At 41.9% G+C, this 27,947-nt stretch overlaps 1 protein-coding gene across 3 annotated transcripts in view; it reads left to right on the top strand.

Annotated features, from left to right (window-relative positions):
- Positions 1–27,947, top strand: part of stab1 (stabilin 1) — a 224,961-nt gene that overhangs the window by 171,265 nt on the left and 25,749 nt on the right. For all 3 annotated transcript variants that reach the window (XM_052526150.1, XM_052526149.1, XM_052526151.1), the window contains 5 exons: positions 7,305–7,559; positions 8,379–8,486; positions 9,979–10,172; positions 18,994–19,138; positions 27,794–27,927. In XM_052526150.1, the coding sequence (XP_052382110.1) occupies positions 7,305–7,559; positions 8,379–8,486; positions 9,979–10,172; positions 18,994–19,138; positions 27,794–27,927 (836 nt within the window). The remainder of the gene's footprint in view (positions 1–7,304; positions 7,560–8,378; positions 8,487–9,978; positions 10,173–18,993; positions 19,139–27,793; positions 27,928–27,947) is intronic.

Raw genomic sequence — 27,947 nt, 5'->3', positions numbered from 1 at the left:
ACTACCAATGTGTTTCAGTGTAAACTCACTTCATCCACTACCAATGTGTTTCAGTGTATGTGTTTCAGTGTCACTTCATCCACTACCAATGTGTTTCAGTGTAAATTCACTTCATCCACTACCAATGTGTTTCAGTGTAAACTCACTTCATCCACTACCAATGTGTTTCAGTGTAAACTCACTTCATCCACTACCAATGTGTTTCAGTGTAAACAGTGTAAACTCACTTCATCCACTACCAATGTCAGTGTCCACTTCATCCACTACCAATGTGTTTCAGTGTAAACTCACTTCATCCACTACCAATGTGTTTCAGTGTAAACTCACTTCATCCACTACCAATGTGTTTCAGTGTAAACTCACTTCATCCACTACCAATGTGTTTCAGTGTAAACTCACTTCATCCACTACCAATGTGTTTCAGTGTAAACTCACTTCATCCACTACCAATGTGTTTCAGTGTAAACTCACTTCATCCACTACCAATGTGTTTCAGTGTAAATTCACTTCATCCACTACCAATGTGTTTCAGTGTAAACTCACTTCATCCACTACCAATGTGTTTCAGTGTAAACTCACTTCATCCACTACCAATGTGTTTCAGTGTAAACTCACTTCATCCACTACCAATGTGTTTCAGTGTAAACTCACTTCATCCACTACCAATGTGTTTCAGTGTAAACTCACTTTCCACTACCAATGTGTTTCAGTGTAAACTCACTTCATCCACTCAATGTGTTTCAGTGTAAACTCACTTCATCCACTACTAATGTGTTTCAGTGTAAACTCACTTCATCCACTACCAATGTGTTTCAGTGTAAACTCACTTCATCCACTACTAATGTGTTTCAGTGTAAACTCACTTCATCCACTACCAATGTGTTTCATGTGTCAGTGTAAACTCACTTCATCCACTACCAATGTGTTTCAGTGTAAACTCACTTCATCCACTACTAAAGTGTGATTCACTTCATCCACTACCAATGTGTTTCAGTGTAAACTCACTCCACTCAGTGTAAACCACTATCCACTACCAATGTGTTTCAGTGTAAACTCACTTCATCCACTACTAATGTGTTTCAGTGTAAATTCACTTCATCCACTACCAATGTGTTTCAGTGTAAACTCACTTCATCCACTACTAATGTGTTTCAGTGTAAACTCACTTCATCCACTACCAATGTGTTTCAGTGTAAACTCACTTCATCCACTACTAATGTGTTTCAGTGTAAACTCACTTCATCCACTACCAATGTGTTTCAGTGTAAACTCACTTCATCCACTACTAATGTGTTTCAGTGTAAACTCTACTAATGTGTTTCAGTGTTCATCCACTACCAATGTGTTTCAGTGTAAATTCACTTCATCCACTACTAATGTGTTTCAGTGTCATCCACTACTAATGTGTTTCAGTGTAAACTCACTTCATCCACTACCAATGTGTTTCAGTGTAAACTCACTTCATCCACTACTAATGTGTTTCAGTGTGAATTCACTTCATCCACTACCAATGTGTTTCAGTGTGAATTCACTTCATCCACTACCACTATCATCCACGGTCCTTCTGTAGCTCAGTTGGTAGAGCATGGCGCTTGTAACGCCAGGGTAGTGGGTTCGATTCCCGGGACCACCCATACGTAGAATGTATGCACACATGACTGTAAGTCGCTTTGGATAAAAGCGTCTGCTAAATGGCATATATATTATATATATTACCAATGTGTTTCAGTGTAAACTCACTTCATCCACTACTAATGTGTTTCAGTGTAAACTCACTTCATCCACTACTAATGTGTTTCAGTGTAAACTCACTTCATCCACTACTAATGTGTTTCAGTGTAAATTCACTTCATCCACTACTAATGTGTTTCAGTGTAAACTCACTTCATCCACTACCAATGTGTTTCAGTGTAAACTCACTTCATCCACTACTAATGTGTTTCAGTGTGAATTCACTTCATCCACTACCAATGTGTTTCAGTGTGAATTCACTTCATCCACTACCAATGTGTTTCAGTGTAAACTCACTTCATCCACTACCAATGTGTTTCAGTGTAAACTCACTTCATCCACTACCAATGTGTTTCAGTGTAAACTCACTTCATCCACTACCAATGTGTTTCAGTGTAAACTCACTTCATCCACTACCAATGTGTTTCAGTGTAAACTCACTTCATCCACTACCAATGTGTTTCAGTGTAAACTCACTTCATCCACTACCAATGTGTTTCAGTGTAAACTCACTTCATCCACTACCAATGTGTTTCAGTGTAAACTCACTTCATCCACTACCAATGTGTTTCAGTGTAAACTCACTTCATCCACTACTAATGTGTTTCAGTGTAAACTCACTTCATCCACTACCAATGTGTTTCAGTGTAAACTCACTTCATCCACTACTAATGTGTTTCAGTGTAAACTCACTTCATCCACTACCAATGTGTTTCAGTGTAAACTCACTTCATCCACTACCAATGTGTTTCAGTGTAAACTCACTTCATCCACTACCAAATGTGTTTCAGTGTAAACTCACTTCATCCACTACCAATGTGTTTCAGTGTAAACTCACTTCATCCACTACCAATGTGTTTCAGTGTAAACTCACTTCATCCACTACCAATGTGTTTCAGTGTAAACTCACTTCATCCACTACCAATGTGTTTCAGTGTAAACTCACTTCATCCACTACCAATGTGTTTCAGTGTAAACTCACTTCATCCACTACCAATGTGTTTCAGTGTAAACTCACTTCATCCACTACCAATGTGTTTCAGTGTAAACTCACTTCATCCACTACCAATGTGTTTCAGTGTAAACTCACTTCATCCACTACTAATGTGTTTCAGTGTAAACTCACTTCATCCACTACCAATGTGTTTCAGTGTAAACTCACTTCATCCACTACCAATGTGTTTCAGTGTAAACTCACTTCATCCACTACCAATGTGTTTCAGTGTAAACTCACTTCATCCACTACCAATGTGTTTCAGTGTAAACTCACTTCATCCACTACCAATGTGTTTCAGTGTAAACTCACTTCATCCACTACTAATGTGTTTCAGTGTAAACTCACTTCATCCACTACCAATGTGTTTCAGTGTAAACTCACTTCATCCACTACCAATGTGTTTCAGTGTAAATTCACTTCATCCACTACTAATGTGTTTCAGTGTAAACTCACTTCATCCACTACCAATGTGTTTCAGTGTAAACTCACTTCATCCACTACCAATGTGTTTCAGTGTAAACTCACTTCATCCACTACCAATGTGTTTCAGTGTAAACTCACTTCATCCACTACTAATGTGTTTCAGTGTAAACTCACTTCATCCACTACCAATGTGTTTCAGTGTAAACTCACTTCATCCACTACCAATGTGTTTCAGTGTAAACTCACTTCATCCACTACCAATGTGTTTCAGTGTAAACTCACTTCATCCACTACCAATGTGTTTCAGTGTAAACTCACTTCATCCACTACCAATGTGTTTCAGTGTAAACTCACTTCATCCACTACTAATGTGTTTCAGTGTAAACTCACTTCATCCACTACCAATGTGTTTCAGTGTAAACTCACTTCATCCACTACTAATGTGTTTCAGTGTAAACTCACTTCATCCACTACCAATGTGTTTCAGTGTAAACTCACTTCATCCACTACTAATGTGTTTCAGTGTAAATTCACTTCATCCACTACCAATGTGTTTCAGTGTAAATTCACTTCATCCACTACTAATGTGTTTCAGTGTAAACTCACTTCATCCACTACCAATGTGTTTCAGTGTAAACTCACTTCATCCACTACTAATGTGTTTCAGTGTGAATTCACTTCATCCACTACCAATGTGTTTCAGTGTAAACTCACTTCATCCACTACTAATGTGTTTCAGTGTAAATTCACTTCATCCACTACTAATGTGTTTCAGTGTAAACTCACTTCATCCACTACCAATGTGTTTCAGTGTAAACTCACTTCATCCACTACTAATGTGTTTCAGTGTGAATTCACTTCATCCACTACCAATGTGTTTCAGTGTGAATTCACTTCATCCACTACCACTATCATCCACGGTCCTTCTGTAGCTCAGTTGGTAGAGCATGGCGCTTGTAACGCCAGGGTAGTGGGTTCGATTACCAGGTAAACCACTTCATCCACTACGTAGAATGTATGCACACATGACTGTAAGTCGCTTTGGATAAAAGCGTCTGCTAAATGGCATATATGTTATATATATTACCAATGTGTTTCAGTGTAAACTCACTTCATCCACTACCAATGTGTTTCAGTGTAAACTCACTTCATCCACTACCAATGTGTTTCAGTGTAAACTCACTTCATCCACTACCAATGTGTTTCAGTGTAAACTCACTTCATCCACTACTAATGTGTTTCAGTGTAAACTCACCCTTTCATCCACTACTAATGTGTTTCAGTGTAAACTCACTTCATCCACTACCAATGTGTTTCAGTGTAAACTCACTTCATCCACTACAAATGTGTTTAAGTGTAAACTCACTTCATCCACTACCAATGTGTTTCAGTGTAAACTCACTTCATCCACTACCAATGTGTTTCAGTGTAAACTCACTTCATCCACTACCAATGTGTTTCAGTGTAAACTCACTTCATCCACTACTAATGTGTTTCAGTGTAAACTCACTTCATCCACTACTAATGTGTTTCAGTGTAAACTCACAATGTGTTTCATCCACTACTACTAATGTGTTTCAGTGTAAACTCACTTCATCCACTACCAATGTGTTTCAGTGTAAATTCACTTCATCCACTACCAATGTGTTTCAGTGTAAACTCACTTCATCCACTACCAATGTGTTTCAGTGTAAACTCACTTCATCCACTACTAATGTGTTTCAGTGTAAATTCACTTCATCCACTACCAATGTGTTTCAGTGTAAACTCACTTCATCCACTACCAATGTGTTTCAGTGTAAACTCACTTCATCCACTACTAATGTGTTTCAGTGTAAATTCACTTCATCCACTACCAATGTGTTTCAGTGTAAACTCACTTCAATCCACTACCAATGTGTTTCAGTGTAAACTCACTTCATCCACTACTAATGTCACTTCACTTCATCCACTACTAATGTGTTTCAGTGTAAACTCACTTCATCCACTACCAATGTGTTTCAGTGTAAACTCACTTCATCCACTACTAATGTGTTTCAGTGTAAACTCACTTCATCCACTACCAATGTGTTTCAGTGTAAACATCCACACCAATGTGTTTCATCCACTACCAATGTGTTTCAGTGTAAACTCACTTCATCCACTACCAATGTGTTTGTGTTTCAATGTGTTTCAGTGTAAACTCACTTCATCCACTACCAATGTGTTTCAGTGTAAACTCACTTCATCCACTACCAATGTGTTTCAGTGTAAACTCACTTCATCCACTACCAATGTGTTTCAGTGTAAACTCACTTCATCCACTACCAATGTGTTTCAGTGTAAACTCACTTCATCCACTACCAATGTGTTTCAGTGTAAACTCACTTCATCCACTACCAATGTGTTTCAGTGTAAACTCACTTCATCCACTACCAATGTGTTTCAGTGTAAACTCACTTCATCCACTACCAATGTGTTTCAGTGTAAACTCACTTCATCCACTACCAATGTGTTTCAGTGTAAACTCACTTCATCCACTACCAATGTGTTTCAGTGTAAACTCACTTCATCCACTACCAATGTGTTTCAGTGTAAACTCACTTCATCCACTACCAATGTGTTTCAGTGTAAACTCACTTCATCCACTACTAATGTGTTTCAGTGTAAACTCACTTCATCCACTACTAATGTGTTTCAGTGTAAACTCACTTCATCCACTACCAATGTGTTTCAGTGTAAACTCACTTCATCCACTACTAATGTGTTTCAGTGTAAACTCACTTCATCCACTACCAATGTGTTTCAGTGTAAACTCACTTCATCCACTACTAATGTGTTTCAGTGTAAACTCACTTCATCCACTACCAATGTGTTTCAGTGTAAACTCACTTCATCCACTACTAATGTGTTTCAGTGTAAACTCACTTCATCCACTACCAATGTGTTTCAGTGTAAACTCACTTCATCCACTACCAATGTGTTTCAGTGTAAACTCACTTCATCCACTACCAATGTGTTTCAGTGTAAACTCACTTCATCCCACAATGTGTTTCAGTGTAACTCAGTTGGTCCAGAGCATGGAGCTTGAGATGGGAACTCCTGTACGCCAGGGTGTGTGTTTCAGACCCGGGACCATCCTTACGTAGAATGTATGCACACATGACTGTAAGTCGCTTTCCATAAAAGCGTCTGCTAAATGGCATATATATTATATATATTACCAATGTGTTTCAGTGTAAACTCACTTCATCCACTACTAATGTGTTTCAGTGTAAACTCACTTCATCCACTACTAATGTGTTTCAGTGTAAACTCACTTCATCCACTACTAATGTGTTTCAGTGTAAACTCACTTCATCCACTACCAATGTGTTTCAGTGTAAACTCACTTCATCCACTACCAATGTGTTTCAGTGTAAACTCACTTCATCCACTACTAATGTGTTTCAGTGTAAACTCACTTCATCCACTACTAATGTGTTTCAGTGTAAACTCACTTCATCCACTACCAATGTGTTTCAGTGTAAATTCACTTCATCCACTACCAATGTGTTTCAGTGTAAACTCACTTCATCCACTACTAATGTGTTTCAGTGTAAACTCACTTCATCCACTACCAATGTGTTTCAGTGTAAACTCACTTCATCCACTACCAATGTGTTTCAGTGTAAACTCACTTCATCCACTACCAATGTGTTTCAGTGTAAACTCACTTCATCCACTACCAATGTGTTTCAGTGTAAACTCACTTCATCCACTACCAATGTGTTTCAGTGTAAATTCACTTCATCCACTACCAATGTGTTTCAGTGTAAACTCACTTCATCCACTACCAATGTGTTTCAGTGTAAACTCACTTCATCCACTACCAATGTGTTTCAGTGTAAACTCACTTCATCCACTACCAATGTGTTTCAGTGTAAACTCACTTCATCCACTACCAATGTGTTTCAGTGTAAACTCACTTCATCCACTACCAATGTGTTTCAGTGTAAACTCACTTCATCCACTACTAATGTGTTTCAGTGTAAACTCACTTCATCCACTACTAATGTGTTTCAGTGTGAATTCACTTCATCCACTACCAATGTGTTTCAGTGTGAATTCACTTCATCCACTACCAATGTGTTTCAGTGTAAACTCACCCTTTTCCACTACTAATGTGTTTCAGTATGTTCTGGTGGGTTGGAGTCTCCCTGTGGAGATCACGGGGACTGTGATGATGGCCGTCTGGGGTCTGGACGCTGCCGGTGCCACGATGGCTTCAAAGGAATAGCCTGTGAGCTGTGTGAACTTAAACACTACGGAACCAATTGTACAGCGTGTAACTGCACAAACCAGGGCCAGTGTGAGGAGGGGATGGAGGGAGATGGGAGCTGCTCCTGTACTGAGGGCTGGACTGGAGACCGCTGCCACCTTAAAATAGGTATTAGCTATTATGGAACTACACTATTACATTCAAAAAGCATTCCTTATCCATGATACTTCAATGGGTGACTATCCAGACCTGTACTGGGTGTAAGGAATGTTTTGGGGGATGTTCAAGTCCCTCCGTCAAGTACCTGATTCCCTTTTTCTTCAAGCTGGGCTGAAGCACCTTTGGGGATATATTTTTTAACTATTACATGGTATTGTGTTATGCCATTTACACAATGCCACAAACAGACAATAAATTCATAATATGATCTTAAATACTACCTTCATGCCATGTGTGCGTGTAGCAGTATATCGTTGGTAGGTAGCCCAGCGGCTAAGGAGTTGGACCTGTAGCTGAACGATCCCCTGTTCAAATCCCAGGCCAGGTGCTGAAAAGTTCATTTTCTAACAACTATCCCCTACCGTTGGGTGCTTGAGCAAGGTCCTTAACCCTTCACCATGTTCTCCATCCAGGGGCATTGCAGCTTCACCCTGTGCTGCTGTCAACTCTGTGATGTGTCTGTGTGATGTGTCATGTGGTGGGGGGTTAAGAGAGAAGAAGACATTTCTCTGTATCTATAAAAAAATATTATAACTATAATATTAATAACAACAACAATATTATATAATAATAACAGACTATAATAATAATAACTATAATAATATTAACAACTATAATAATAACAACTATAATAACAATAACAAACTATAATAACAATAACAACTATAATAATAACAACTATAATAACAATAACAAACTATAATAATAACAACTATTGTATGTGTGGGCCCGTGTGTGATAACTTTGTCTACTGTTGTGTCCAATCAGAGAAGAAGCTGGTGTGTTCTCCAGAGTGCCATAGCAACGCTGTGTGTCAGGCCGGCAACATCTGTCTCTGTCAGTCACAGTATGTGGGGGACGGCTTGAACTGCACCGGTGGGTTGGAATCATTATTTAACTCATTTATTACCCACAATCCAGTTAGCTAATAGATTAACCCAAAGTATTCATTCTAAATCCACACTCTTGGGGTGGTGCGTCATGAGTAGGGGCCCAGAGTTTTTCCAGACCATGTGACCTGACCTGGGAAAACTCTTTGGCCCTAAACATTTAGCGAGTCTTGGGATGCGTCCCAAATGGTACCCTATTTCCGATATTGTGCACTTATTTTGAGTAGTGCACAATATAGGGAACAGGGTGATATTTTAGATGAAGACCCAATGTAGTTTGTTAGTCACTACGGAAACTGTGTGCACTAATTAGGTAATAGGGTGCCATTTGAGAAATCTCCTCCAGCACCTGGTCTGTTATATTATTCTCTCTGTCTCCTCCAGCTCCTGGTCTGTTATATTATTAATGATCTCTGTCTCCTCCAGCTCCTGGTCTGTTATATTATTCTCTCTGTCTCCTCCAGCTCCTGGTCTGTTATATTATTAATGATCTCTGTCTCCTCCAGCTCCTGGTCTGTTATATTATTCCCTGTGTCTCCTCCAGCTCCTGGTCTGTTATATTATTCTCTGTGTCTCCTCCAGCTCCTGGTCTGTTATATTATTAATGATCTCTGTCTCCTCCAGCTCCTGGTCTGTTATATTATTAATGATCTCTGTCTCCTCCAGCTCCTGGTCTGTTATATTATTCTCTGTGTCTCCTCCAGCTCCTGGTCTGTTACATTATTAATGATCTCTGTCTCCTCCAGCTCCTGGTCTGTTATATTATTCCCTGTGTCTCCTCCAGCTCCTGGTCTGTTATATTATTCTCTGTGTCTCCTCCAGCTCCTGGTCTGTTATATTATTAATGATCTCTGTCTCCTCCAGCTCCTGGTCTGTTATATTATTAATGATCTCTGTCTCCTCCAGCTCCTGGTCTGTTATATTATTCTCTGTGTCTCCTCCAGCTCCTGGTCTGTTATATTATTAATGATCTCTGTCTCCTCCAGCTCCTGGTCTGTTATATTATTAATGATCTCTGTCTCCTCCAGCTCCTGGTCTGTTATATTATTCTCTGTGTCTCCTCCAGCTCCTGGTCTGTTATATTATTAATGATCTCTGTCTCCTCCAGCTCCTGGTCTGTTATATTATTAATGATCTCTGTCTCCTCCAGCTCCTGGTCTGTTATATTATTCTCTGTGTCTCCTCCAGCTCCTGGTCTGTTATATTATTAATGATCTCTGTCTCCTCCAGCTCCTGGTCTGTTATATTATTAATGATCTCTGTCTCCTCCAGCTCCTGGTCTGTTATATTATTAATGATCTCTGTCTCCTCCAGCTCCTGGTCTGTTATATTATTAATGATCTCTGTCTCCTCCAGCTCCTGGTCTGTTATATTATTAATGATCTCTGTCTCCTCCAGCTCCTGGTCTGTTATATTATTAATGATATCTGTCCCCTCCAGCTCCTGGTCTGTTATATTATTCTCTCTGTCTCCTCCAGCTCCTGATCTGTGTGCGGAGTACAACGGGGGCTGCCACCAGCATGCAGCCTGTCTCCAGACAGACCTGCAGGTCAACTGTACATGTCTGTCTGGCTACGAGGGTGACGGCTCTGTCTGCTCACCTATCAACAGGTGTGTCACAGAGACCAACGGAGGATGCAGTGACTTCGCTACTTGCCTGTTCACAGGGCCTGTGAGTGGTGGCTTCATATTATCTTTCCTTCCTGTTGAATGCAGAACGAGGGAGCGCTCCGTTTGTTGTTTTGTAAAGTTATGAAAGTCTCTGAAAAAGTGTTCAAGTGAAAAAGTTTGGTTAGTAGCTAGCTACCGTTTGAGTTTGGTTAGTAGCTAGCTACCGTTTGAGTTTGGTTAGTAGCTAGCTACCGTTTGAGTTTGGTTAGTAGCTAGCTACCGTTTGAGTTTGGTTAGTAGCTAGCTACCGTTTGAGTTTGGTTAGTAGCTAGCTACCGTTTGAGTTTGGTTAGTAGCTAGCTACCGTTTGAGTTTGGTTAGTAGCTAGCTACCGTTCGAGTTTGGTTAGTAGCTAGCTTTGGTTTTAGTAGCTAGCTACCGTTCGAGTTTGGTTAGTAGCTAGCTACCGTTCGAGTTTGGTTAGTAGCTAGCTACCGTTCGAGTTTGGTTAGTAGCTAGCTACCGTTCGAGTTTGGTTAGTAGCTAGCTACCGTTCGAGTTTGGTTAGTAGCTAGCTACCGTTCGAGTTTGGTTAGTAGCTAGCTACCGTTCGAGTTTGGTTAGTAGCTAGCTACCGTTCGAGTTTGGTTAGTAGCTAGCTACCGTTCGAGTTTGGTTAGTAGCTAGCTACCGTTCGAGTTTGGTTAGTAGCTAGCTACCGTTCGAGTTTGGTTAGTAGCTAGCTACCGTTCGAGTTTGGTTAGTAGCTAGCTACCGTTCGAGTTTGGTTAGTAGCTAGCTACCGTTGAGTTTGGTTAGTAGCTAGCTACCGTTTGAGTTTGGTTAGTAGCTAGCTACCGTTTGAGTTTGGTTAGTAGCTAGCTACCGCTGAGTTTGGTTAGTAGTGAGTAGCTAGCTACCGTTTGAGTTTGGTTAGTAGCTAGCTACCGTTTGAGTTTGGTTAGTAGCTAGCTACCGTTTGAGTTTGGTTAGTAGCTAGCTACCGTTTGAGTTTGGTTAGTAGCTAGCTACCGTTTGAGTTTGGTTAGTAGCTAGCTACCGTTTGAGTTTGGTTAGTAGCTAGCTACCGTTTGAGTTTGGTTAGTAGCTAGCTACCGTTTGAGTTTGGTTAGTAGCTAGCTACCGTTTGAGTTTGGTTAGTAGCTAGCTACCGTTTGAGTTTGGTTAGTAGCTAGCTACCGTTTGAGTTTGGTTAGTAGCTAGCTACCGTTTGAGTTTGGTTGTAGCTAGCTACCGTTTGAGTTTGGTTAGTAGCTAGCTACCGTTTGAGTTTGGTTAGTAGCTAGCTACCGTTTGAGTTTGGTTAGTAGCTAGCTACCGTTTGAGTTTGGTTAGTAGCTAGCTACCGTTTGAGTTTGGTTAGTAGCTAGCTACCGTTTGAGTTTGGTTAGTAGCTAGCTACCGTTTGAGTTTGGTTAGTAGCTAGCTACCGTTTGAGTTTGGTTAGTAGCTAGCTACCGTTTGAGTTTGGTTAGTAGCTAGCTACCGTTTGAGTTTGGTTAGTAGCTAGCTACCGTTTGAGTTTGGTTAGTAGCTAGCTACCGTTTGAGTTTGGTTAGTAGCTAGCTACGTTTGAGTTTTGAGTTTGAGTTTGGTTAGTAGCTAGCTACCGTTTGAGTTTGGTTAGTAGCTAGCTACCGTTTGAGTTTGGTTAGTAGCTAGCTACCGTTTGAGTTTGGTTAGTAGCTAGCTACCGTTTGAGTTTGGTTAGTAGCTAGCTACCGTTTGAGTTTGGTTAGTAGCTAGCTACCGTTTGAGTTTGGTTAGTAGCTAGCTACCGTTTGAGTTTGGTTAGTAGCTAGCTACCGTTTGAGTTTGGTTAGTAGCTAGCTACCGTTTGAGTTTGGTTAGTAGCTAGCTACCGTTCGAGTTTGGTTAGTAGCTAGCTACCGTTCGAGTTTGGTTAGTAGCTAGCTACCGTTTGAGTTTGGTTAGTAGCTAGCTACCGTTTGAGTTTGGTTAGTAGCTAGCTACCGTTTGAGTTTGGTTAGTAGCTAGCTACCGTTTGAGTTTGGTTAGTAGCTAGCTACCGTTTGAGTTTGGTTAGTAGCTAGCTACCGTTTGAGTTTGGTTAGTTTGAGTTAGTAGCTACCGTTTGAGTTTGGTTAGTAGCTAGCTACCGTTTGAGTTTGGTTAGTAGCTAGCTACCGTTTGAGTTTGGTTAGTAGCTAGCTACCGTTTGAGTTTGGTTAGTAGCTAGCTACCGTTTGAGTTTGGTTAGTAGCTAGCTACCGTTTGAGTTTGTTAGTAGCTAGCTACCGTTTGAGTTTGGTTAGTAACAGCTACCGTTTGAGTTTGGTTAGTAGCTAGCTACCGTTCGAGTTTGGTTAGTAGCTAGCTACCGTTCGAGTTTGGATAGTAGCTAGCTACCGTTTGAGTTTCTAGTAGCTAGCTACCGTTTGAGGTTAGTAGCTAGCTACCGTTTGAGTTTGGTTAGTAGCTAGCTACCGTTTGAGTTTGCCTAGCTAGCTACCGTTTGAGTTTGGTTAGTAGCTAGCTACCGTTTCAGTTTGGTTAGTAGCTAGCTACCGTTCGAGTTTGGTTAGTAGCTAGCTACTGTTTGAGTTTGGTTAGTAGCTAGCTACCGTTTAAGTTTGGTTAGTAGCTAGCTACCGTTTGAGTTTGGATCCTACGAGGTGGTTGGCATCCGTTGCTGGGACTGCAACTATCGGTCCAGTGATCCTGACGGCCAATGACAGGTCTGTGGGGCTGTTTGGTGTAGAAGCGAGCCTAGTTGCTAGCTAGTTGCCTATCAAGCTAGAAGGGTTTCATTGAGGGCTTGAACGCAGCCCGCGACACGGTTAGCCATGCTGTTTGTTGCTGCTTCCATCTTCCCTCTGACATGACCTGTCTGGAACTGAGAGGAGTAACAGTATAACCTGTCCTGTCTGGAACTGAGAGGAGTAACAGTATAACCTGTCCTGTCTGGAACTGAGAGGAGTAACAGTATAACCTGTCTGGAACTGAGAGGAGTAACAGTATAACCTGTCCTGTCTGGAACTGAGAGGAGTAACAGTATAACCTGTCCTGTCTGGAACTGAGAGGAGTAACAGTATAACCTGTCCTGTCTGGAACTGAGAGGAGTAACAGTATAACCTGTCCTGTCTGGAACTGAGAGGAGTAACAGTATAACCTGTCCTGTCTGGAACTGAGAGGAGTAACAGTATAACCTGTCCTGTCTGGAACTGAGAGGAGAAACAGTATAACCTGTCTGGAACTGAGAGGAGTAACAGTATAACCTGTCCTGTCTGGAACTGAGAGGAGTAACAGTATATAACCTGTCTGGAACTGAGAGGAGTAACAGTATAACCTGTCCTGTCTGGAACTGAGAGGAGTAACAGTATAACCTGTCCTGTCTGGAACTGAGAGGAGTAACAGTATAACCTGTCCTGTCTGGAACTGAGAGGAGTAACAGTATAACCTGTCCTGTCTGGAACTGAGAGGAGTAACAGTATAACCTGTCTGGAACTGAGAGGAGTAACAGTATAACCTGTATAACCCAGGAGTACCGTTGATGACAGTGGTGTCTTTCTATCACAGTTCTTCTAAACAAATAAAATAGTTCTAAAAGTTGTTACAACAAGAAAATAAATACAAATGTTTTGTCCAATTACTGGTGGAGTCAACTAATAAAAGAATGGACGACCTGACCAGAGAGGTCCAGGACCTGAAGAACAGTTTGCAGTTCTCCCAGGTTCAGCTCGGTGAGGTGAAACAGGAGAACGGCAAGTCATTGAGAGAGGTCATCAGTTCTGTGTGTGAATCCATTATAACAATGACTGAGGAATCAGATTATCTCCAGGGATAATCAAGACGGAACAATATGGTTATGGATGAAATTTCAGAATCTCCACGAGACCTTGACGGAGTCTGAGGACAAAGTGAGGAAAATGACCTGAGAAATTGAAGATGGACCACAGGAAGATTGACGTAGAGCGCACCTACAGGATTGGAAAACCCACCACCGGCCCGGGTGACAGGCCCAGGCCGACAGTGATCAGATGCCTGAGGTTCAAGGACAAGGTAGTTGGTCTGGAAAGAGCCAAGATCTTGAGAGATTCAAGATCCTTTTCTCTTTTCCATGTGTCTATCTCTGATCAGCTACCCAGGAAATGACTGAAAATAGCCCATATTAATATATGTAGTCTTAGAAATAAGGTAATGAATAATGAAATCAATAACTTGTTAACAACAGATAACATTTATATATTAGCCATTTCTGAGACTCACTTAGATAATTCATTTGATGATACAGCAGCAGCAATACAAGGATATAACATCTACAGAAGAGACAGGAATGCTTATGGGGGAGGTGTTGCTGTATATATTCAGAGCCATATCCCTGTAATGCTTAGATAAGATCTCATGTCAACTGTTATTGACGTGTTGTGGTTGCAGGTTTCCAGCTGTGTGTAATAACACAAAAAAACTTTCTGGGCTAATAATGTAAGAAATAACACACACAAAAAAAATACTTTCAAAGTTGCTTAGGAGCTGAAAGCAGAGCTGCCATGTCTGTCGGCACCATCTTGTAGAAAGACAAATTCAACTCCATCTTTCATCCAATCAGATGGCTTATTCATCACAAAACCATTTAATGTTTCCAATTATTTGATTGATTACTTCATTGGCAAAGCGGGAAAATGTAGGCAGGAAATGCCACACACGAACAGTGAGCCATCGTGCATAAAAAAACGAAAGTTAGAATTTTGTAAAGTTAGTGGGAGAGGTGGAGAAATTATTGTTATCGAGCAATAATGACAAAACTGGCTTTGACAAATTAGATGGAAAGCTACTGAGGATGGTAGCTGACTCTATAGCCACTAATATCTGACATATCTTTAATCTGAGTCTAGAGGAAAGTCTTTGTCCTCAGGCCTGGAGGGAAGCCAAAGCCATTCCGATACCCAAAAGTGATAAAGCTTTACCTTTACTGGTTCTAACAGCAGACCTATCAGCTTGCTGCCAGCTCTTAGGAAACTGTTGGAAAGAAATGTGTTTGACCAAATAAAATAGTATTTCTCTGTAAACAGGTTGACACTTTCAGCATTTTTATAGAGAAGGGCACTCAACATGTACTGCACTGACACAAATGACTGATGGTTGATTGAGAAATTGATAATAAGAACATTTGTGGGAGATGTACTGTTAGATTTCAGTGCAGCCTTTGATATTATTGACCATAACCCGTTGAGAAAAAACTAAGAGCATTGTATGTGATACAAATCATTCCCTAAGCTCTAGCCCTCCGCTGATTCTGGTAATGAATGGTGTGGCTGTTGAACAAGTTGAGGAAACTAAATTACTTAGATTGTAAACTGTCATGGTCAAAACATTTTTTTATTTTCTATAACCTTTATTTAACCAGGAAGGGCTCATTGAGATTTGAAATCTATTTTTCAAGAGCGTCCTGGCCAAGATAGGCAGCCCCAAGTCATTACACAATTACAGACAGACAACATGAAAAAAACATGAAAAAGTAATCTAGTAAAACCATAGAATTCACAATAGTTTAACAAAATCAAAAACAGAAAATTAAAAACATTGACAGGTCAGGGAATCAGCCTCAAAATCCTCCATCAGTGATTTAAAAACACCAATCGGGACAAGTTCTTCCAGTTTAAAAGTATTTTGTAAGGTGTTCCAAGACGATGGCGCAGAGGACATAAAAGCCCTTTTACCAAATTCAGTTTGGACATTTGGAACAGTCAGCAGGATGAAGTCATAGATTCAATGGTTGTAAAGATGGGGAGAGGTCTCTCCATAATAAAGAGATGGGGAGAGGTCTCTCCATAATATAGAGATGGGGAGAGGTCTCTCCATAATATAGAGATGGGGAGAGGTCTCTCCATAATAAAGAGATGGGGAGAGGTCTCTCCATAATAAAGAGATAATATATAAAGATGGGGAGAGGTCTCTCCATAATATAGAGATGGGGAGAGGTCTCTCCATAATAAAGAGATGGGGAGAGGTCTCTCCATAATAAAGAGATGGGGAGAGGTCTCTCCATAATATAGAGATGGGAGAGGTCTCTCCATAATAAAGAGATGGGGAGAGGTCTCTCCATAATATAGAGATGGGGAGAGGTCTCTCCATAAGAAAGAGTTGGGGAGAGGTTCCTCCATAATAAAGAGATGGGGAGAGGTCTCTCCATAATATAGAGATGGGGAGAGGTCTCCATAATATAGAGATGGGGAGAGGTCTCTCCATAATATAGAGATGGGGAGAGGTCTCTCCATAATAAAGAGATGGGGAGAGGTCTCTCCATAATATAGAGATGGGGAGAGGTCTCTCATAATATAGAGATAATAATATAGAGATGGGGAGAGGTCTCTCCATAATATAGAGATGGGGAGAGGTCTCTCCATAATATAGAGATGGGGAGAGGTCTCTAGAGATGGGGAGAGGTCTCTCCATAATATAGAGATGGGGAGAGGTCTCTCCATAATATAGAGATGGGGAGTCTCTCTCTATAATATAGAGATGGGGAGAGGTCTCTCCATAATATAGAGTCTCTCCATAATATAGAGATGGGGAGAGGTCTCTCCATAATATAGAGATGGGGAGAGGTCTCTCCATAATATAGAGATAGAGATGGGGAGAGGTCTCTCCATAATAGAGATAGAGATAGAGATGGGAGAGGTCTCTCCATAATATAGAGATGGGGAAGGTCTCTAAAGAGATGGGAGAGAGAGGTCTCTCCATAATAAAGAGATGGGGAGAGGTCTCTCCATAATGGGGAAGAGATGGGGAGAGGTCTCTCCATAATATAGAGATGGGGAGAGGTCTCTCCATAATATAGAGATGGGGAGATGTCTCTCCATAATAAAGAGATATAGAGATGGGAGAGGTCTCTCCATAATATAGAGATGGGGAGAGGTCTCTCCATAATATAGAGATGGGGAGAGGTCTCTCCATAATAAAGAGATGGGGAGAGGTCTCTCCATAATAAAGAGATGGGGAGAGGTCTCTCCATAATATAGAGATGGGGAGAGGTCTCTCCATAATATAGAGATGGGGAGAGGTCTCTCCATAATATAGAGATGGGGAGAGGTCTCTCCATAATAAAGAGATGGGGAGAGGTCTCTCCATAATATAGAGATGGGGAGAGGTCTCTCCATAATATAAAGATGGGGAGGTCTCTCCATAATATAGAGATGGGGAGAGGTCTCTCCATAATATAGAGATGGGGAATATAGAGATGGGGAGAGGTCTCTCCATAATAAAGAGATGGGGAGAGGTCTCTCCATAATATAGAGATGGGAGAGGTCTCTCCATAATAAAGAGATGGGGAGAGGTCTCTCCATAATAAAGAGATGGGGAGAGGTCTCTCTCTCCATATATAGAGAAAGAGATGGGGAGAGGTCTCTCCATAATATAGAGATGGGGAGAGGTCTCTCCATAATAAAGAGATGGGGAGAGGTCTCTCCATAATAAAGAGATGGGGAGAGGTCTCTCCATAATAAAGAGATGGGGAGAGGTCTCTCCATAATATAGAGATGGGGAGAGGTCTCTCCATAATATAGAGATGGGGAGAGGTCTCTCCATAATATAAAGATGGGGAGAGGTCTCTCCATAATAAAGAGATGGGGAGAGGTCTCTCCATAATAAAGAGATGGGGAGAGGTCTCTCCATAATAAAGAGATGGGGAGAGGTCTCTCCATAATATAAAGATGGGGAGAGGTCTCTCCATAATAAAGAGATGGGGAGAGGTCATAATAAAGAGATCTCCATAATAAAGAGATGGGGAGAGGTCTCTCCATAATAAAGAGATGGGGAGAGGTCTCTCCATAATATAGAGATGGGGAGAGGTCTCATAATATAGAGATCCATAATATAGAGATGGGGAGAGGTCTGTCCATAATATAGAGATGGGGAGAGGTCTCTCCATAATATAGAGATGGGGAGAGGTCTCTCCATAATAAAGAGATGGGGAGAGGTCTCTCCATAATAAAGAGATGGGGAGAGGTCTCTCCATAATATAGAGATGGGGAGAGGTCTCTCCATAATATAGAGATGGGGAGAGGTCTCTCCATAATATAAAGATGCTCTGCTTTTTTGACACCACACTCCACAAAGCAAGTCCTGCAGGCTCTAGTTTTATCTTATCTTGATTATTGTCCAGTCATATGGTCAAGTTCTGCTAAGAAAGACTGCAGCTGGCCCAGAACAGAGCGACACGTCTTGCTCTTCATTGTAATCAGAGGACTAATATAAATATTATGCATACCATTATGCATACCAGTCTTTCATTGGCTAAGAGTTGAAGAAAGACTGACTGTGACACTTCTTGTCTTTATAAGAACATTTAATGTGTTGGAAATTCCAAATGATTTGCATAGTCAACTTACTCACAGCTCTGACACACACACTCACCCCACCAGACAAGCCACCAGGGGTCTTTTCACAGTCCCCAAATCCAGAACAAATTCAAGAAAGCGTACAGTATTACATGAAAATCCCATCATATTGCTCAAATGAACAGCAAACCTGGTTTAACAAAACAGATAAAGCAACGCCTCGTGGCACAACGCCTCTCCCCTATTGGACCTGGAGATTGTGTGTGTATGTATTGATACCGTAATGTAGGCTATGTGAGATGCTTTTAAATGTATATGTAGTTCTGTCCTTGAGCTGTTCTTGTCTATTAATGTTCTGTATTATGTAATGTTGTGTGTGGACCCCAGGAAGAGTCGCTGCTGCTCATAAACCCCCTAACACCTGATTCCTTGCGTCCTATCCCCTCACTTCTTTCTCAAAATGCGTTGGAGGAGAAAGTCCAAGGTTGGTCTCCTCCGGTACATTTTGAGATCTAGTTATCCTTGTTTTTAGTAATATCCTGATGTGTTTTATCCTATCAGAATGAGCGTCAGTGCGAGTGTCTTGATGGGTACGTGGGGAACGGGCTCCAGTGTCTGGAGAAGGTGGTTCCACCCGTCGACCGCTGTCTGGAGGAGAACGGAGGATGTCACCCCCAGGCCACGTGCAAGGACCTGCACTACCACAGTAAGAACTGACCTAAGACCTGCACTACCACAGTAAGAATTGACCGAAGACCTGCACTACCACAGTAAGAACTGACCTAAAACCTGCACTACCACAGTAAGAACTGACCTAAGACCTGCACTACCACAGTAAGAACTGACCTAAGACCTGCACTACCACACTAAGAACTGACCTAAGACCTGCACTACCACAGTAAGAACTGACCTAAAACCTGCACTACCACAGTAAGAACTGACCTAAGACCTGCACTACCACAGTAAGAACTGACCTAAGACCTGCACTACCACACTAAGAACTGACCTAAGACCTGTTTTCCATGGTCGGGCTAGGCCCCTTAGTTCCAGTGAAGGGAAATATTAACACTACAGCATACAATGACATTCAAGACGATTATGTGCTTCCAACTTTGTGGCAACAGTTTGGGGAAGGCCCTTTCCTGTTTCAGCATGACAATGCCACTCTGCACAAAGCAAGGTCCATACAGAAATGGTTTGTTGAAACCCGAGTGGAAAAACTTGACTGACCTGCACAGAGACCTGACCTCAACCCCATCGAACACCTTTGGGATGAATTGGAAAGCCGAATGCGAGCCAGGCCTAATCGCCCAACATCAGTGCCCGACCTCACTAATGATCGTGGCTGAATGGAAGCAAGTCCCTGCAGCAATGTTCCAACATCTAGTGGAAAGCCTTCCCAGAAGAGTGGAGTGCATGACCATCTCCATGATTTTGGAATGAGATGTTGGACAAGCAGGTGTCCGCATACATTTGGCCATGTAGTGTATGTACAGTTGAAGTCGGAAGTTTACATACACTTAGGTTGGAGTCATTAAAAATAGTTTTTCAACCACTCCACAAATGTCTTGTTAACAAACTATAGTTTTGGCAAGTCGGTTAGGACATCTACTTTGTGCATGACACAAGTCATTTTTCCATCAATTGTTTACAGACAGATTATTTCACTTATAATTCACTGTATCACAATTCCAGTGGGTCAGAAGTTTACATACACTAAGTTGACTGCCTTTAAACAGCTTGGAAAATTCCAGAAAATTATGTCATGGCTTTAGAAGCTTCTGATAGGCTAATTGACATCATTTGAGTCAATTGGAGGTGTACCTGTGGATGTATTTCAAGGACTACCTTCAAACTTAGTGCCTCTTTGCTTGACATCATGGGAAAATCAAAAGAAATCAGCCAAGACCTCAGAAGACAATTGTAGACCTCCACAAGTCTGGTTCATCCTTGGGAGAAATTTCCAAATGCTTGAAGGTATCACATCTGTACAAACAATAGTACGCAAGTATAAACACCATGGGACCACGCAGCCGTCATACCTCTCAGGAAGGAGACGCGTTCTGTCTCCTAGCGATGAAAGTACTTTGGTGCAAAAAGTGCAAATCAATCCCAGAACATCAGCAAAGGACATTGTGAAGATGCTGGAGGAAACAGGTACAAAAGTATCTATATACACAGTAAACGAGTCCTATATCGACATAACCTGAAAGGCCGCTCAGCAAGGAAGAAGCCACTGCTCCAAAACCGCCATAAAAAAGCCAGACTACGGTTTGAAACTGCACATTGGGGACAAAGATTGTACTTGGTCTGATGAAACAATAATAGAACTGTTTGGCCATATTGACCATCGTTATGTTTGGAGGAAAAAGAGGGAGGCTTGCAAGCCGAAGAACACCATCCAAACCGTGAAGCACGGGGGTGGCAGCATCATGTTGTGGGGTTGCTTATCTGCAGGAGGGACTGGTGCACTTCACAAAATAGATGTTATCATGAGGGAAGAAAATGGTGTGGATATATTGAAGAAACATCTCAAGACATCAATCAGAAAGTTAAAGTTTGGTCGCAAATGGGTGTTCCAAATGGACAATGACCCCAAGCATACTTCCAAAGTTGTGGCAAAATGGCTTAAGGACAACAGAGTCAAGGTATTGGAGTGGCCATCACAAAGCCCTGACCTCAATCCCATAGAAAATTTGTGGGCAGAACTGAAAAAGCGTATGAGAGCAAGGAGGCCTACAAACATGACTCAGTTACACCAGCTCTGTCAGGAGGAATGGGCCAAAATTCACCCAAAATATTGTGGGAAGCTTGTGGAAGGCTACCCGAAATGTTTTACCCAAGTTAAACCATTTAAAGGCAATGCTACCAAATACTAATTGAGTGTATGTAAACTTCTGACCCACTGGGAATGTGATGAAAGAAATAAAAGCTGAAATAAATCATTCTCTATACTATTATTCTGACATTTCACATTCCTAAAATAAAGTGGTGATCATTAATGACCTAAAACAGGGAGTTTTTACTAGGATTAAATGTCAGGAATTGTGAAAAACTGAGTTTAAATGTTTTTTTATTATTTTTTTTAAATTGTATGTAAACTTTATTTAACCAGGACTTGAGAACACCTTTATTTAACCAGGTACAAGTTTAACCAGGTAGGCTAGTTGAGAACACCTACTCATTCAAGCATTTTTTTCTTTATTTTTTTACAATTTTATACATTGTATAATAATAGTGTGAACAGACAACACAGATACATCACATCTATGAAATAACACATATGGAATCATTCAAGCATTTTTCTTTATTTTTTTTAACAATTTTATACATTGTATAATAATAGTGAATACATCACATCTATGAAATAACACATAAAAGTGTTAAATATACATATTTTTTATTTTAAATTTGAGATTCTTCAAAGTAGCCACCATTTGCCTTGATGACAGCTTTGCACACTCTCAACCAGCTTGGTAATCTCTCAACCAGCTTGATGGGGTAGTCACCGGGAATGCATTTCAATTAACAGGTGTGCCTCGTTAAAAGTTCATTTGTGGAATTTCTTTCCTTCTTAATGCATTTGAGCCAATCAGTTGTGTTGTGACAAAGTAGGGGTGGCATACAGAAGATGGTCTTTTAGCAATTAGGGTCCATATCATGGAAAGAACAACTCAAATAAGCACAGAAAAACGACAGTACATCATTACTTTAAGACATGAAGGTCAGTCAATCCGGAAAACGTGAAGAACTTTTAAAGTTTCTTCAAGTGCAGTCGCAAAAACCCTCAAGCGCTATGATGAAACTGGCTCTCATGAGGACCCCCACAGGAAAGGAAGACCCAGAGTTACCTCTGCTGCAGAGGAGAAGTTCATTAGAGTTACCAGACTCAGAAATTGCAGCCCAAATAAATGCTTCAGAATTCAAGTAACAGACACATCTCAACATCAACTGTTCAGAGGAGACTGCGTGAATCAGGCCTTTATGGTTGAATTGCTGCAAGAAACCACTACTAAAGGACACCAATAAAAATAAGAGACTTGCTTGAACAGGAAACACAAGCAATGGACATTAGACCGGTGGAAATCAGTCCTTTGGTCTGATGAGTCCAAATGTGAGATTTTTGGTTCCGACAGCCATGCCTTTGTGAGACGCAGAGTAGGTCAATTGATGATCTCTGCATGTGTGCTTCCCACTGTGAAGCATGGAAGAGGTGGTGTGATGGTGTGGAGGTGCTTTGCAGGTGACACTGTCTGTGATTTATATAGAATTCAAGGCACACTTAACCAACATGGCTACCACAGCATTCTGCAGCATTCTGCAGCGCTTAGTGGGACTATCATTTGTTTTTCAACAGGACAATGACCCAACACACCTCCAGGCTCTGTAAGGGCTATATGACCAAGAAGGAGAGTGATGGAGTGCTGCAACAGATGACCTGGCCTCCACAATCACCTGACCTCAACCCAATTGAGATGTTTTGGGATGAGTTGGACCACAGAGTGAAGAAAAGCAGCCAATTGCTCAGCGTATGTGGGATCTCATTCAAGACTGTTGGAAAAACATTCCAGGTGATGCTGGTTGAAAGAATGCAAAGCTACTTTGAAGAATCTCAAATATATTTGGATTTGTTTAACACTTTTTTTGTTTACTACATGATTCCATATGAGTTATTTAATGGTTTTGATGTCTTCACTAGTATTGTACAATGTATAAAACAATTTTAAAAAATAGAGAAAACCCCTTAATTGAGTAGATGAATTCAAACTTTTGACTGGTTCTGTACTACATACATTTTACACAGACAGACAGACAGACAGACAGACAGACAGACAGACAGACAGACAGACAGACAGACAGACAGACAGACAGACAGACAGACAGACAGACAGACAGACAGACAGACAGACAGACAGACAGACAGACAGACAGGACACAGAGACACAGAGACACAGAGACACAGAGACAGACAGACAGCATTATCCTGAATGATACATGCATTGTCATGCTGAAACATGAGGTGATGGTGGCAGATGAATGGCACCACAATGGGCCTCGGGATCTCGTTACGGTTTCTCTGCGTTCAAATTGCCATCGATAAAATGCACTTGTGTTCATTGTCCTTAGCTTATGCCGCCCATACCAGAAGCCCATCGCCACCATGGGACACTCTGTTCACAACATTGACATCAGCAAACCGCTCACCCACACAATGCTATACATGTGGTCTATGGTTGTGAGCCCAGTTGGACGTACTGCCACATTTTCTAAAACGATGATGGGGCTTATGGTAGAGAAATGAACATTAAATTATCTGGCAACAGCTGTGGTTGGACATTCCTGCAGTCAGCTTGCCTATTGCACGCTCACTCAAAACATGAGACATCTGTGGCATTGTGTCTTTTGACAAAACTGCGCCAAATACAGCCTTACCGTGAACAGCCCTTAACCAACAGTGTAAATAGTCCGCTGGCAATTGGATTTAATTGTTCAGCAGTCTTATGGCTTGGGGGTATAAGCTGTTAAGGAGCCTTTTGGTCCTAGACTTGGCGCTCCGGTACCGCTTGCCGAGAGAACAGTCTATGACTTGGGTGACTGGAGTATCTGACAATTTAATGGGCTTTCCTCTGTCATCGCCTATTATATAGTTCCTGGATGGCAGGAAGCTTGGCTCCAGTGATGTACTGGGCCGTTCATACTACCGTCTGTAACGCCTTACGGTCAGATGCCGAGCAGTTGCCATACCAGGCGGTGATGCAACCGGTCAGGATGCTCTCGATGGTGCAGCTGTATAACTTTTTGAGGATCTGGGGACCCATGCCAAATCTTTTCAGTCTCCTGAGGGGGAAAAGGTTTTGTCGTGCCATCTTCACGCCTGTCAAGGTGTGTGATAGATCGTTGGTGATGTGGACACCAAGGAACTTGCTCCACTACAGCCCCGTTGATGTTAATGGGGGCTAGTTCGGCCGCCCTTTTCCTGTAGTCCACAATCAGCCTTTTTGTCTTGCTCACGTTGAGGGAGAAGTTGTCCTGGCACCACACTGCCAGTTCTCTGACCTCCTCCCTATGGGATGTCTCATCGTTGTCAGTGATCAGGCCTACCCCTGTTGTGTCGTCAGCAAACTTAATGATGGTGTTGGAGTCGTGTTTGGCCACGCAGTCGTGGGTGAACAGGGAGTACAGGAGGGGACTGAGTACGCATCCCAGAGGGGCACCAGTGTTGAGGATAAGTGTGGCAGACGTGTTGTTGCCTATCCTTACCACCTGGGGGCGGCCCATCAGGAAGTCCAGGATCCAGTTGCAGAGGGAGGTGTTTAGTCCCAGGGTCCTTAGCTTAGTGATGAGCTTCGTGGGCACTATGGTGTTGAACTCTGAGCTGTAGTCAATGAACAGCATTCTCACATAGGTGTTCCTTTTGTCCAGGTGGGAAAGGGCAGTGTGGAGTGCGATTGAGATTGCATCATCTGTGGATCTGTTGGGTCGGTATGCGAATTGGAGTGGCTCTAGGGTACCCGGGAGGATGCTGTTGATGTGAACCATGACCAGCCTTTCAAATCACTTCATGGCTACCGACATGAGTGCTATGGGGGCGATAATCATTCAGGCAGGTTACTTTCGCTTCCTTTGGCACAGGGACGATGGTGGTCTGCTTGAAACATGTAGGTATTACAGACTCAGTCAGGGAGCGGTTGAAAATGTCAGTGAAGACACTTGCCCGTTGGTCCACGCATGCTTTGAGTACACATCCTGGTAGTCCATCTGGCCCTGTGGCTTTGTGTATGTTGACCTGTTTGAAGGTCTTGCTCACATCGGCTACCGAGAGCGTTATCACACAGTCATCCAGAACAGCTGGTGCTCTCATGCATGCTTCAATGTTACTTGCCTCGAAGCGAGCATAAAGGAAGTTTAGCTCGTCTGGGTTTCCCTTTGTAGTCCATAATAGTTTTCAAGCCACATCCGACGAGTGTCAGAGCCGGTGTTGTAGGATTCAATCTTAATCCTGTATTGAAGCATTGATGGTTCGTCTGAGGACATAGCAGGATTTCTTATAGGCGTCCGGATTAGTGTCCTACTCCTTGAAAGCGGCAGCTCTGGCCTTTAGCTCAATGCGGATGTTGCCTGTAATCCATGGCTTCTGGTTGGGAAATGTACGCACGGTCACTGTGGGGGATGACGTCGTCGATGCACTTATAGATGAAGCTGATGACTGATGTGGTGTACTCCTCAATGCCATTGGATGAATCCCGGAACATATTCCAGTCTGTGCTAGCAACACATTCCTGTAGAGTAGCATCCGCGCCATCTGACCACTTCCGTATTGCATGCGTCACTGGTACTTCCTGCTTTAGTTTTTGCTTGTAAGCAGGAATCAGGAGGATCGAGTTCAGGTCAGATTTGTCAAATGGAGGGCGAGGGAGAGCTTTGTATGCTTCTATCTGTGTGGAGTAAATGTGGTCTATAGTTATTTTCTTCCTCTGGTTGCACTTGACATGCTGGTAAAAATTTGGTAAAACTGATTTAAGTTTGTCTGCATTAAAGTCCCCGGCCACTAGGAGTGCTTCTGGATTAGAATTGTATTATTATTATTATTATTGGTAGTTGAGTAGAGCTGGTTGAGTGTGGTTTTAGTGCCAGCATCAATCTGTGGTGGTAAGTAGACCACCACAGACCGATGAACTCTTCTGGTAGATAGTGTGGTCTACAGCTTATCATGAGGTTTTCTACCTCAGGTGAGCAATACCTCGAGACTTCTTTAATATTTGACATCGTGCACTTGCTGTTATTGACAAAAAAAACACACACCCAACCCTCGTCTTAACAGAAGTGGCTTCTCTGTTCTGCCGGTGCATTGAAAATCCCTCTAGCTCTATATTGTCATCCGTGTCGTCGTTCAGCCACAACTCTGTGAAACATAGGATATTACAGTTCTGAATGTCCCTTTGGTAGTATAATCGTAAACGTAGGTCATCTATTTTATTTTCCAATGATTGTTAGCAAGTAGAATTGATCACAGCGAGCGGTTACTTGCTCGTCTACGGATTCTCAAAAGCCTGATCTGCGTGCTTTTTTCCTCCGTCTCTTCTTCACGCAAATAACGGGGATCTGGGTCTGTTCCCGGGAGAGCAGTATATCCTTCTCATTGGACTCGTTAAAGGAAAAAGGTTCTTCCGAGTCCTGATGTCCAGAAGTTATTTTTGGCCATAAGAGACGGTAGCAGCAACATTATGTACAAAATAAGTTACAAACAACACAAAAAATAAAAAATAAAAAGTAGCACACTTTGGTGACGGGTCGTCAGATTGTTCTTCCCAATTGTGTCAGGTTATTTATACATATTAAAGGAGAAGAGGACCAGAGGAGGAGAAGAGGACTCAGCAAGATGCAATACAGCAGTAGTAGTTCAATGTCAACAACAACTAAGAGCATTGAAGCGTTGAAACTTCTCTGAAGTTTTGGTCCAGTAGTTACTGCGTCGTATCAACGTGACGCTAACACCTGCACACGCGCAGATACTCTGTGTGACTGCGTGTTTAATTATCATAACACCAACCCCTCTTTTAAGCTACTGCTACTCTGTGTTTATCATATATGCATAGTGACTGTAACTATACATTCATGTACATACTACCTCAATTGGCCCGACCAACCAGTGCTCCTGCACATTGGCTAATCAGGCTATCTGCATTGTGTCCCACCACCCGCCAACCCCTCTTTTTACACTACTGCTACTCTCTGTTCATCATATATGCATAGTCACTTTAACCATATCTACATGTACATACTACCTCAATCAGCCTGACTAACCGGTGTCTGTATGTAGCCTCGCTACTTTTATAGCCTCGCTACTTTTATAGCCTCGCTACTGTCATAGCCTCGCTACTGTCATAGCCTCGCTACTGTATAAAGCCTCTCTACTGTCATAGCCTCGCTACTGTCATAGCCTCGCTACTGTATAAAGCCTCTCTACTGTCATAGCCTCTCTACTGTCATAGCCTCGCTACTGTACATAGCCTCGCTACTGTACATAGCCTCTCTACTGTATAAAGCCTCTCTACTGTATAAAGCCTGTCTTTTTACTGTTGATTTATTTCTTTACCTACCTATTGTTCACCTAATACCCTTTTTGTACTATTGGTCAGAGCCTGTAAGTAAGCATTTCACTGTAAGGTCTACTACACCTGTTGTATTCAGCATTTCACTGTAAGGTCTACTACACCTGTTGTATTCAGCGCACGTGACAAATAAACTTTGGTTTGATTTGATCTGCGGTGCTGCTCATGGCAACATAATTCAGCAGATTCTTACCTTTAAAGTGATTTCCATCTTTATTAAGAGCCCGTTTGTTCCTTTGTGTCGTCAGGTAACACTGCCGGAGTGTTCCACCTGCGTTCCAGTGCAGGGAAGTACCAGCTGAACTACACAGATGCTGAGCTAGCCTGTCAAGCTGAGGGGGCTACGCTCGCCACCTTCTCTCAGATGGCTGATGCACAACAGGTCAGAGGTCATCCTTTAAA

Source organism: Oncorhynchus keta, chromosome 10, assembly GCF_023373465.1.
Source record: "Oncorhynchus keta strain PuntledgeMale-10-30-2019 chromosome 10, Oket_V2, whole genome shotgun sequence".
In the NCBI taxonomy this organism is placed as follows: Eukaryota; Metazoa; Chordata; class Actinopteri; order Salmoniformes; family Salmonidae; genus Oncorhynchus; species Oncorhynchus keta.
Note: the sequence above shows the minus strand (reverse complement) of the source record. Positions and strands in the feature narration are given on the sequence as shown.